We start from the raw sequence: 13,832 nt of genomic DNA, 5'->3' as shown, positions 1-13,832 counted from the left end.
ACATATTTGTGCTTAGTGTGGTGGGGAATCCCAAAAATCACAGTTGCATTTTGGTTGAAATTGATCGCAGTTTTGATTTTTGGCAAAATCGTTCATCCTTAGTAAACATAAATTTCTGTGTTCAGCTATGAACAAGAACTAATTCAAGCTTCACTTTCCTCAATATAAACAGTTAAGCTATCGTTAGCTTAGCTCATACAAAGTTCCGAGTTTAATATTGATCATTTTAGAACATAACGTCACTGCCATCAGAAAACATTCATGACTGATAAACTATTTGCTCTCAATCTGCAGGTTATTCAATAATGTTTTCGTTTAACCAACTTTATTCTTTAAGAGGACAGCGATTACCCTGAAGATGCTTTGCTAACGTTACTAACTGCAACTCGGAAGAAAACAGTTATTCAGTTGTTTAATTTCCTGAAAAGTAGCCAATCACAGGCAGTTTACCTAATCCACCCTCAAAGCGAATAAATTTAACACAGAAACGGGTCCACATACGATTAGATAGGATCACACTAAGAAGGACACACTGGTGTGAGGGATTGCCTTCCAGTCAATGAGATGATCCAATCAACTGGTTTTCTTTGGATAGAAAACTTTGAATCAATTGACTGGATGATCTGGTGAACTGTAAAGTACCTTGAGGTGACATGTATTATGAATTGGTGCTATATAAATAAACTGAATTGAATTGATCTAGTGTCTCCTAAAAATCAAACCAACAGAGAAGAGATCAAGCATGAACCGAGGTATTTCACATACTGCGGTCTTTAACTGAATCGGCAATCATGAAACTTCAAAATGCATGTTGAGAATAGTTGATGTGCATTTTAAATAAAACCGCTCTTTCTAATGTTTATGCGTGCACTTTTGGCAGAAGTCTGACCTTATGACACGATTTGAACTTATGAAATTTTATCCAAGGCCTAACATGCTGAATGCAGTTTGCATATTTTTGCAACTTTTCTTCCCACTTTTTTCTTTCTTTATAACTCACGAGTAAAAGTATTGCTAAATGATTACATTTGGATTGACAGAAATGTAATGATAGCTTCAGTTACTACTGTGGGTACTTTCAAATAGTTAATTCCTCTCTCTTTTGTAATTGGGTATTTCTTCATAGAGCATCAAAGGCAAAAGGTCTCCTTTGTTTTAGGAGTGATTCAGGTCTTTTCCAGACAAAAGCCACAATCAGCCCTGCCTCAAACGGCTCCTGGATCATGAGAATAGAGGCAAGTGGTTCAAAGGACAGATATCCATTCAAGAACCGCTGATAAGGAAATTATTCTGACTGAAATTGGGATTGGGCTTAACAAGAAAATCTCCCTCTTTGGATGGAGAGGTTTATTGTAAAGTGTTTTAACAGCAGAAGCAATGTCTATCTGTGAAGATCGTTGGGGGAAAAAGAAAGACGCACATCTGAGCTTTTGAATTTATGTCGGGCTCGGTGAGCAAAAAGCCCCAGAAACCAATGATTAGGGAACAGAAAGTGACACTGATCAGTTTTAGAGCAGCATTACAGAATAGCACAGATTTCTAAAGCAATAGGTTGAAACTGCATTTCCTTCAAACTGAGCTAATTGAGACTATAGGTGAAACTCATAAAAAAATAAATAAATAAAATAATTGAATTGAATAATTTATTGATCTCACATTGGAGAAATTGACCTCTGCATTTAACCCATACCCTCGGGGAGCAGTGGGCTGCCATCGTGGGGCGGCCGGGGTGTAAGGTTACGCTACAGTATGCCAACAAATCTGACCCAAACCGATGAGGTTGTCTTTGTTTTATACATTGAGATGCACAAATAGTGCAGCTTAGTAAATGTATTTAATCTAGGCCCCCATGATCATATAAAACATGCAACTGCAATGCTGTATTGGCATATTGTAATAATATTCTGATTCGTTTATTTTCTTTTCAGTCAATTTGACACTGCAGTCACACTAAGCTAAAGCTTAACCTTCTTAAATATTTTCTGTATCTGGTGTAGACCTCAAGGACGGTCGGAGTCTATGACACTAATTTCAACAGGCAGAGGGAGAATCCCTGGTATTCGAATGATGTCTTTCCTAGTGCTGCAAGCAATCAATGCTCTTGACATTGTGTACATTGATATTAAGGTTACTCTCAAAGAACCTTGCATCCCAGACCACAACAGAAAGCTGCAGGATTAGCAGAGAGGATAGATTTCAGTCACGTAAAGTAGAGCTCCTGTCTGTAACATGGCATCCAGTCAGTTTATATCAGTTGCAGCTGGGATTCAGAAGCTCAAAAAACTGTTTAATGACGACAAGGACGCAGAATCGCCTTGATATAGTTCTGCATGTGAATATAAATACAGATATAAACATGGATTATCGCCTTAAAAGGCCAATTTAACCACTGGTTCAAATCTGCTGCTAGCAACACAAAGTCTGGCCTTTTACTAAATGCTGGATTCTGCTAAAAAAGAGACGTATCACAGTTGGCGTCCATTGAAACGACTTGACAGCATATCGGAGTAGGGCTGGGCGATATAAAAAAAAAAGCTTATCGATAAAAAAAAATGCATATTGATCAATATCGATAATTATTGAAAAGATTTGAAATCATATTTTATGTGCAGCTCTGCCTGGACTTTTTATAATATTGCTAAATGATTTAATTTTAATAAAAAACACAAACACAGACTTCAAATTAAATCTTTAACCAACTTTTTTAACCATAACAGAATTGTTTTAAAGAAAAATAAGTAAGAGACCTGAGTTATGTTATTAAATACTGACAAAGAATAAACTAAAGTGACCAGAAAAGTGACCAAAATAAATATAACAAATAAATAAATGCCCCCCCACCGCCGCCCCCGCCCCCGTTTCCTGCTTTAACCTGAGTTAGTACTTTGAAGTTGCTGGCCCCTCAGCATTTTTATCTCAATTGTTAGAACTATGTGGGAAACCGCCCAGAACTGAATATATATATATATTTTTTCCCGAAGATTCCTCGGAGGAGAGCCTACTGTACATTGGAAATCATAATTTGTTCACATCTTGATCTGTTTATAGGTCAGTAACCTAAAAGATTCCTGTATTTTTAGATTTTATAAATGGCTGTGGGAAACAATTAACATTTTTAACCAAGTTAGTTATAGGGTCTATGATTAATTAATTAGAATTAATCTAAATTTTAAAGGCAAATCATATATACATATATAGACAAAATAAACCACCTTTCCAATTCAAAAATTCAGGTATTGAATATATAATTATTAGCACAGAGACACATATATTTGTTTTTAATCCAACTGTTTAGTTTATTCAACCATTGAATTGGTTGAAAGTTATAAAATTTTGGCTTTATTTATTTACTTTTTTATAAATTTTTTTATTTATTTTATTATTATTATTATAATTTTTTTTTACAAAGCCGCAGTATTTTTTGCTATTGCTTTGAAAAACTATTCTATAGAAGTGCGAACAGTCCATCAATTTTTCCATAATTCCTTTCACTATTTGTGGTATTAAAATATACATTACAACAAGGCGTACCATATGGCCTGTAAAATGAAGATGAAGATCCATTTCTAATACTAGTCCGTTTCTCAATTCACAAGAATGCGAGTACGGACTCGTATCCTCGCCAAGTATGTTCTAGAGAAGAACACAGGAAAGTGTGGACTCAGGGAGAACGGAACACGCAGCATAACGCTCAGCTCGTCTGGAGCTTCATTTCTCTTCCTGTTATCAATAGTCTCTAGATAATAATAAATTCTAACTTTTTTCATTTAGTGGGGGAATAATAATGAACACATTCAGATAAACACAAATCAAATGAACATTTTGCCAAACAAAACAAAAAACTTGCCAACAGAGCCAGCGGTCCTTCACGTACGGCTATGCAGAGAGGGCTGCTGCAGACCGGCTGCTGTTAGCCCTGTCTGCCGTTAGCCTCGGAGGTCAACTGGTTGTCGCGGTCCTCTTAACTTAGGACATTTTTATTTATTTATTACGCATTAAATCAGTAAATTGGCCATATAGAGACACTTTAAGGCATAATATTCTCACCTCAAATGATCTTAAAACATACTTTTATTGAACAACAGTAACCGTACTGTAGCATCTTATGATTATGTGTGTCTATTTATAGACACAAAGACTCAGTGCTGAGGGTCATTTTATTACCTTGTCTGATAAAAACAATGATAGCACAAATAATTGTGATATATTTTTGTGCTATTGTTGTTTTTCTTTCCCAGCATGACTACGGGACGTTTTACCCACATTAAGATGGATTTAATTACCATTGTTGATGTTTAACAAGGTTTTCCATCTCTTTCAATGGTTGTTAATGTATTTTGGGGGAATAGTTTGATGCTATTGCTACATCTTTATTTGTACCTTTTTGTTAGAGTTTATTCCACTGCGCTGAAAATTATACTCATTAATGAATTTTCCTGCATAATTAAAATGGAATAAGTTGGGTTTTTCTTTTTATTTATTCATTGCTATGTGATTTTTAAAAATGGAAAAGATTCTGTATTTGCTGGATGTTGATTAAGATAGATCCATATTATAGAAACATTGGTTTGTGAAGAAACAAAACTACCATCAGGTTTGTCCAAAGTCTGAATATTTGAATCACCAAGTTTTTGATTGCTGTTTCCTTTTTTTCTCCCAGAATGCCGAGGTTTCAGTGTTTGAGGTCAACATCCGGTTCATTGGGGGCCTCCTGGCAGCCTATTACCTATCTGGACAGGAAGTAAGTGTTTACCCTTTATAAAAACTACTTTTAAAGTAATTTATTGAACTTAATTTGTTAGGTATTGGATATTATTAACTTTTGGAAATGTATACAGTTATTTTGAGCTTTCTTTGAGAGGAATCATACAAACAAACCAGAACAAAGCATGTCACTGATGTGCTGCATATAAAGTTAATGATCATTTTCTACTTCTGACCCTGGTTGAGCTTTTATGCAAAATAAAATTCACATACTACACTACTTCAAATTAAATTAAAATATATCAAATTTTGAAACCTGCATATCGTTTCCAGTATTTAAACATGAGCTAATTTTTGTTTTCAATTCAATTTAGTTTATTTATATAGGGGTAACACAACACATGTCATCTCAAAGCACTTTAAAGTTCAACCAGATCATACAGTCAAATTGATTCAACATTTTCTATCTAAGGAAAACCAGTTGATTGCATTGACTCGAATGCAATCCCTCACACTAAGCATACTTGTAGCGACAGTGGAGAGGAAAAACTCCCTTTTAACGGGAAGAAACCTCCAGCAGAACCAGGCTCAGTGCGATTTTGTGCTGATTTCCTTCGGTTTTTAAACCAGAAAGAGAACATTTTAAAATCAAATTCATTCTAGATGTGAGATGATGATGATTCCCAGAGCTTAGAGCCTTAGAGAAGCTGGTTGTGCAGTATCGGATTTTACAGTCATGATTTCAGGCACTTCTAGAGACTCTGATTCTGTTTTACCACTCAGGAGATAAATGGTTGATGACGTGACTCAATTTAAGAAAGCAAAGATTGTCAAAGCTGTCAAAACTCACTAACTTCTGTTTCCTAAGGATGATGGCATGTTAGCTTTTCATTCATAATTGTTTTTGGTTCGTTGTATAGTGAACGGTTTGTTCCGTACCGTCATGACGTATGATTTATGAGGAAAAATCATAGCGTGCATGTAGAGCAGTTTTAAACAGCTGAGATTTGTCTGTTGTTTGTTATTTCTGTTTTTTTTTTTTTTCCTATTCTTGTCAAATTTAATTTAAGGACCTGAAACTAATCCAACAGATCTATTTTTTAATGTTGTAAATTAATATGAGTTCTTTTGAATCATTTTTAAATGAAAGCACATGGAGTAAATGCTTAAAACATCAGAAATAAAGCTTTTTTTCACCTTCCATTTGATTTTAAAAGAATAATTGTCGGAAATAAAGGCTTTAAAGTAAACACTACAGTAATAATGTGCTAAATGTGGGTGTTTCTGTTTTTACACCTTAAAAGTGCTCCTTTGTTCTCAGTACTTTGGCGTTTAGGGAAATAAAATCCACTCTTTCAGGTTTACTCAAACTTTCAAACCAGATCATACTGACCTGATGCAGCCGTCATGGGTGCGGCTTGACCTTTGACCTTCTCTTGCTAAAAGACAAATATTGGCAAGAAAATCTTTAAAAATACTAATGACTTTTTTGACAATATTAATGTTAAAACAGCCTCATTCTATTTTGATCAAATCATTAAGGTTTTTGAAGCCTCTGCCTTTTATCATGTTAAGGATTAAAAAAAAGATAATTTATAGCATAACAAATATTTAACTTGCTTTAAGAACGCAAAACAAAAAATTGAGGAGAACATTATTCTCTATCTAGAAAAATATAACTAACCCGAAAGTTTCCCTTTCCTGTTTGGTGGCACAGTAGTTACCTTTGATTCAGCCGTGCGATTATTTTATTGGGGTTCTTATCTATTTTGTGCCACTGTGTTCCTCTATAAGCTCTCAGTTTGCTGTTGGCGCAATAAGTTTTACTGCTGGGAAGCAAATAAAGGTTAGAATGAGTTTCAAAGCAAACATGGATCAAACTGCATCCCTAAAGCTACTGTTTAAACAGTAGTGTTAGCTTAATAACCTAATGGATTATTAGTGAACTAATAGGTTCCTGTTTTTTATATCTTATAGATAAGTTTGATCAAACATATTTATTTTATTTAGTCAGTATCTAATTCTGCTGGAACACAATATATTTAAAATATAATTATGTGAGGGTTAATTTTTAACTCTGCATATTGTAAAATAATATTTAGCCCTTCATGTTAAAGGCAGATATTACCTTATTTTCCCGAATACAAGGCGCATATAAACGTCTTTTTTTTTCCCCTCAAAATGTGCGGTGCGCCCTATGTGTTACTGCGGACGTTGTTAAGACCACCATGAGAACGTTAAAGGGGAACGTGTGGGCGTGGATTGTGTATAAAAGAACAGGTATGTGCTTTATGCAGAACATTGTTGTCTTAACAACCCCGAAAATGGCAAAGAGACATGCCTATGAAGCACAGTTTTAACTGAAGGCTATCAGCTACGCAGAGGAACATGGAAATCGAGCAGCCGCGAGAGAATTCAAGATTAATGAATCGATGGTTCGCAAGTGGAGGAAGATGGAAAACGAACTCCGACAGGTGAAGAAGACGCAGCTGAGTTTCCGCGTACATAAGGCGGGGTGACTCTGGCAGCAAAGAAGGGGAAATTGGCATGTCTGATTTAGCGTAGCTGTTTAATTCAGAAACAGAGGATGATGACTTTAATGGGTTTGATTAATACTTTGTAATACATGAATAAAGCACAATCATACTCACTTTTGCCCTCGCTCTATTTTTATATACGCAGTAGAGGTATTTAAACGTAGTAGAGGATATGTACCGGTATGTAAAACCCGCGCCCTATAATCCGGTGCGCCTTATGTGTGTGTTAAATACAGAAATGACACACATAACTGAGACTGCGCATTTTAGTAGGGTGCGCCCTATGGTCGTCAAAATACAATATGATACAAGAGGAAACTGAAATTTTTTGTTAAGCGATGAGATAATTGAACTTAAAGGTATAGAGGACGATCTTTTATTTCCTGGTGGATCATCTAAATAAGTGGTCCTCCCAATTGTCAATCATTCTGGTGATATGTTTACGTAAGGCCGTCCTATGTGCTCGTCCCGTTGGCTATCTTTTTGTGCGCACTTTCAGGCGTATATCTGTGGTGAGCTACGGGATTTTCTGTCGCTAACCTGCAGCGGTTACTAATAACAAAGATGATCTTCTGTCCAAATGGTCAAGTTAAGTGAGTTTGCTATAAAGTCCCCGCTCTATATAATGATTGAGGGATTTAAGGTTTGGAGCGGACATTCAGACACAGTAAGCTTGTATGAGCTATGAGAAGAGCGACTTTTTAACACAGCGTGCATGAGGAGAAATGGGCTCCTGCGTGCTCGATTAATGGCCTTTTCCTCTCGGGAGCGGTTACAGGCTGGTGCATGTGTATGTTTTTAAAGTGGAGACGGTAGGTCTTTTAAAAATTTGCGACAATTCTCCTCAATACCTTTAAGATTAATTAATTAATGGATAACTTGCATCCCTAATTAAAACCCATATTTGCTCTGCCAGAGAGAGATTGATGTTATGGAGGAATAACACCATTCAGTGGTTAATACACATAAATCTGCTCACTCTAAAAAAAAATCCTGCTCTAAACTAAATATTTTGTTCACTGTCTTTTATATTTACTGTATCGTCCATATTTATACCATAGGAGTTTGCTACTAATTTTCCCAGAAGAGAAACATCTCATTGTTTAAAAAATCTAAACTGAATAGATGAAATTCACCATGTAAAAATCCTCCTGTGTTTTTCTTCAGGACAGTGAAAGAAAAAACTGTTCTATTCCCTCTAAGGAGTCAAATGGCCAATCAGTCACTATCATAAAAAAAAAAAGGTTTTGTGAACTGAAAAGCAGAAATCTGCTGTATCCCTCCGCCTCGTTCAGCTCCGCCCACTTCCCCCGAACATTCATCACGGCTCGCTGCAGTAATAACAGCAGCTGTGGGTGGTGGGAAAGCAGGGACGGCTGAGGGATACGAGTCGTGGGAGGTGGAGACAGTGATGGAGGGAGCAGAGGGGAGGGTGGAGGATGTTTGGAGGTGATTGTTTCTAATAAAATATGAGAGAATGACCATGATGAATGTCTAAGCAGAGGCCTGAGGGACTGATTCCTTAGTCTATCTGGACACGTCCTTGAGCAAAGCACTTAACCCTCCCCACTGGGGCATTCAACCCACAGCGGTGCAGTTCTCCAACATCCAGGGAGTTGTTGTGATTCTCCATGAATGGTTAACAAACCCATCAGCAAATGTTTACCAGAACAATTAAGGCCAAATGTGCCCTTCTTGCTCTGGCTTCTGGCTCAGTCAGCAACCTGAAAGCTTCCCGCCTCCTGCAGTTTTTCACACATGAGGCTGTGCAGACTGACCTTGTTAGAGCGGTCTGCCTGGTGCCAGCCTCGTGTCCTCAGAGGTAATAATAATCTGCCAAGCACCACTCTCAGCATCCCTGGCAACACGTCCTTGGAAACGCACCTTTCCCTGGAGAGCGTACCGACTCAGGCCGGTGACACACTGCCGGATCAGGCTGAGTAGGACTTCAATAAAATATGATGAAATATCCGATAGCGTACAATCATTTAGTTCTGACCAACCGCCATGACGTGTTACTGAAGGTATAGATCAGGGGTAATCAATTACAAATCTATGGAGTCCGACTAGAGAAAATCATCAACCAGTAAAGGTCCGGAGAAATTTTTTATTGTAATCTGTTACTTTAAACAGAATTTAACACTGAGATAAAATGCAGGTGTTTATGCATCCATGTTATAGAATGTTATCGAATTAAATCCGGTTCGGTCCAGATCCTGGTCTGGTGGTTCATAACCTCTGGTATAGATGCTTCTTTAGAGGGAGTGTTCTTATGAAGAATGTTATATCTTTGTTGGTGATCAAAGCAAAGTGGTGCATCGTTATTAATTGTTAACAAACAACCAGATTTTAACATTTTAAAGTCCGTGGTTGTATTTTGGGCTTACCTCCATCTAACCACAGACTGGCTCAAAATAAAGACCTGTAGATAAAAACCCATTGGAAGATTCTTTAGGTCAGAATTTTCAGACAGGGAGGCAATTAAGGTGGCGCCAACAGGGCCTGAGTGGTAATCATTTAATGTACTAAAACAAAACAGATCACATGTTCATGTTGTCATCAGCAATGCTGTGAACATGACTTTATTGACTAGCTATAGTTACTAGTTACATCTTCAAAATATAACTAAGTTAGCCCTCAGCTACTGTCCCATCAAAGTGACTAGTTGGTAGTTAAAGTAACTATGCAGTTAATTTTTATGATCTAAAATGTTGAAGAATTTAACTTTGCTGTTATCATAACTTTAAATACATATTAAAGTTCAATTATGAAAAATAAAGTGTTCATTAATTAATTAATTGAATAATTCATTAAGAACATTAAACACTAATCTGTACTGTTTTGGGGTTCATGGTTGGACAAACGTGTTACAATATAAAGATGTAGATTTGATCATGTTTTTGAGTAGAGTAAAAAAATAAAGCAAGTGTTTTTTATTAGTGTATGTTTCCGCAAACTGATGGCGTTCAACTGGCAATAAAACAAGAGATGAGGGTGAAAAATAATGATTTCATGCAAATGAACAAATATAGAAAATATTCTGAATTTGGAATATGGTTAATGTTTAGAATTGACCACGAGTCACAGTATTTCAGAAATAAACAAGATTTTGTTAGCAGTGTTTCTGGTATTACTAGGGGTGTGGAAAAAAATGGTTTTGGCAATATATCGTGAGTTTTGGCTGATTGATTCAATGTTGCTCTTTTAGTTCCTAGTTTCGATTTTTTTTTAAAGCAAAACATTTTTACCTAAAACAGTCAGGAAAAATTGGCTACCTCTGCACCGCTACTCTGACAGATGGCGCTGTGGAGTCCTTTTGCTGTTCGACACAGCACCAAATCTGTAGCAACATGGATACCAGAATAACTGAACGATCAATATCATCTGATGAACATATAGAGGTTGCTTTTTTATCTATACATTCAATTTTGTTACCAGGAAAGATATTGCAATATAGCGATAATATCGTATTGTGACCAAAGTATCGTGTCGTGTATCGTATCGCAACAGCCATGCCAACACCCACCCCTAGTTGAAACCATCCAAGAAATTCAGTATAACGCTAAATAAATAAATTTGTGTCGATGAGGTAAGGCAGCTTTGAGTTAGCGATGAGGTAATGATAATCTCCTTTAGATTAGAGAAGTTTCTAACAATGTAAATTAAGTCTTTGTTTCTGCACATAATCAGGAAATGACAGCAATATTCAGGCAGTGGTTTTGGTTCTGTGCCGTTGTTTCTCCTCTCAATCTGTGTTGGTCGAGCTGAACACCCGCCTACATCACAGCTCCTCAGCCAATCAGCATCACGCATGCCTTCATCTCAGCTCCCTGCAGTAAAAAAGCTTCCTGCAGAGGAGAGAGTTCGCTTATAAAAAGGTTGCATCAATGTAACAGCGTCACCAGTATGTGAAAAATATTTATTTGAATAACTTTTTCAATGAAAAACTAACTCTGTTACCAACACAGTTTATTTGTAAAGCCGTCTCTCCAAACACTGGTCCAGTTTCCATCAATGTCTTTATGCACATTTTGAAGTTATTGTATTAAAAGAGCTCAATGGAAACACCAACATTTTAACCAACTTAATACACTTTACAAATTTGTTCTCTAAAAAGGTCATGAGAAAAAAAATAGACATGACAAAGCATAAAAAAATTATTGCAATACATTGCACTGGAAAAAATCTAAATCTAGATAAGTCATTTTTTCTTAAAATAAGTGCATTTATTCTTGAATTGAGAAGGTTAAAGACATTTTGACAATAGAACAGCACAATTTGTATTTAAAATAAGAAAACACAATTGCATTGTCTTATTTGAAGTGCATTTTATGTAACTATATTATTTTAAGAGTAAAAATACTCATTCCTTTGGCAAATCATCTCATTTACCGTCTGAAATTGAGGGTAAATACACTAAATTTTAGATATTTTTACTTATTTCTAGTTCATTTTTCCAGTGTGTGATCAGATCACTCTGTTTGTTGTAGACTGAATGGGATTGCTTATGGCTTCTTTCATGTTTCCTTTTAAAAACACTAACTCTCATTTTTCTCCTTTGACTCATGTTAACCTACTTAGTTTTTCTGTCACTTAAAATCCCTGTAAAGATTTAGGTGTGTGGTTGTGACATGACAGAATGTCTAAAAGTATAACTGGATCCTAAAGAGTCTATTAAAAAGAGACAGACATGTTGGAAATGGCTGCACTGGCTTTGGCTCTGTGTGCTGGAGAAGCTTCTTGGCTCACTTAGTTTGGATGTTTCTCCCACACAGGCTCCTCTTTCCTCCTTCAGCCACCATCTGCACTCCGTCCTCTCTGTACCAACTTTTATCTACGTCCGCTCATTAAACGTGACGGATATTTTACAGGTTTGACTCGGCTCTACGAAATTTTAGAAAGCTGCCAGCAGTCGCAGTAAAAACGCCTAAATGATGGCTGTGCTGGCGTCAGCAGGCGAACAGAATCTCCTCTGGTGAGATGGCCCGTTGTTTAAAACAGAGGAGAACCGACGTGAAGTCCCCGGAGGAAAAAAAAGACGAAATAAGGGGCAAGCAGGAGAGAAAGTGATGAAAGACTGAAGGGCTGCGGCGAAAGAAATATAGATGCAGCAGCAATGGCAGAATCACGTAGAGAGGAAGAGCTGGAGATCAGTATTCAGGGGGAAGTGGATCGGGTCTGGGAGAGATTGCAGAGCAGCGCTGATGGATTGTGTTTACTCCTCTGTCTGCCTCTAGCTTTTTTTTTTTTCTTACTCTCCTTTAGTTTTGATTTTCTCTCCCTCTGAAGTCTCCACCGCTGTTTCTATCCCCACCATCTTCCTTCATTTTCACCTGGCAGGAGCTCTGCACGTACCGGGCTTCATAATGCAGTTTGCATGGAGCATAGATTTCTTCTCCTTTGACAGCTTCATATTTAGTTGATTTCTGTCAGTTTTATGAAAAATAGAATTTTTGTTAAAGCAGATTTTAAGAAGAGATATTCCTTTAGAAAAAAAAAGAAAAAAAAAAAAAAAACACGCTTCCTTGCGCAGATCTCTGCTAATACGTAGAAAGTACTCTGTAATTAAATTAAGTTGAGCTATATTCCACAGGTGTTCCAATCGTGTTTTTTGGGGGGATTTTTGCCCGTTTCTCTTCTAGGATCTAATGTAGTCAAGCTCAGAGATTTATTTCCCTCCTGATCCGATGATGTTTCTGCATAAATCTGCTCTAATTATGCTTTGATCCTTAATCTCCTGTACTTCTTTGTTGTGATGATGTTCTCAGGCTTTTGATATTCAACTTTTTTTCTCCCCTAATGCCTAAATCATTATTATGATCAAACATCCGAATTTTTAGTCTATAGAAATGTTTCCAAAGAATAATATCTTAGTTTGGTTTTCAGCTCCTGGTAAATAGCTTCCTGTTCCAGTTCAGTAAATGGATCAGGTACTGCAGGTCTTTGTGTAACACGAGTTAGGACATCTAACACCAAGCCAGCAGCTTGAATAGGAAGCTGGCATTCCTCTGTAGAAAATATTCCTCCCTAAAGCTCTTATGCAGTTCATATGGCCAACTCTTGAATCCTGGTGATTAGTAGCTCATAGATCTTGGGTTTGGTGCTACTATTGGGTCACTTCTCAGGAACTGAAAGGGCTCCAGCTCCTTCCCATTTCTCTGCATGCATTAGCTAGAAGCTCAAATGCATTCTGCAGAGAGAAAAAAAACATCTTTTTAAAGTCCCACAAGATGTTGCATAAATATAGGATAAAATATAGATTCTTGAGCTGAGCTGCATTGCATCAGACACCCGATCTGCAACAGCTCAGCTAATGTGAAGGCCTTGTTTCTTTAGGAGGAGGCCACCCACAGAAAGGCCTTCAGACGTCCTGTTAATGCTTTAATTGACGATCTGTAGAGAGTACTGTTGTTAGGAGAAATGGTTGGACTCTACAGGACGTATGTCTCCTGCACACATCTGGATTTTGTATCTGAGGTCAGAACATATCCCCAAAAAACAGGATTTCTATCACCTTTTTTCCTGACAGTTGTGCAGGAGGACTGTGATCAAAATTAAATCTCTGAACAAGATGCTTTTCTTTGTCCCTTT

The 13,832-nt window shown here is 37.0% G+C and overlaps 1 protein-coding gene across 1 annotated transcript in view; it reads left to right on the top strand.

Moving 5' to 3' along the window:
* The window catches only part of man1a2 (mannosidase, alpha, class 1A, member 2), a 154,113-nt gene that overhangs the window by 92,496 nt on the left and 47,785 nt on the right, over positions 1-13,832 (top strand). Inside the window, exon 4 of the mRNA XM_038272044.1 lies at positions 4,661-4,741. Within this exon, the coding sequence (XP_038127972.1) occupies positions 4,661-4,741 (81 nt within the window). The remainder of the gene's footprint in view (positions 1-4,660; positions 4,742-13,832) is intronic.

This window comes from Cyprinodon tularosa, unplaced genomic scaffold, assembly GCF_016077235.1.
Source record: "Cyprinodon tularosa strain WSP-4 unplaced genomic scaffold, ASM1607723v1 ctg815, whole genome shotgun sequence".
Classification (NCBI taxonomy): Eukaryota; Metazoa; Chordata; class Actinopteri; order Cyprinodontiformes; family Cyprinodontidae; genus Cyprinodon; species Cyprinodon tularosa.
This window is presented reverse-complemented; position numbering and strand designations above follow the sequence as displayed.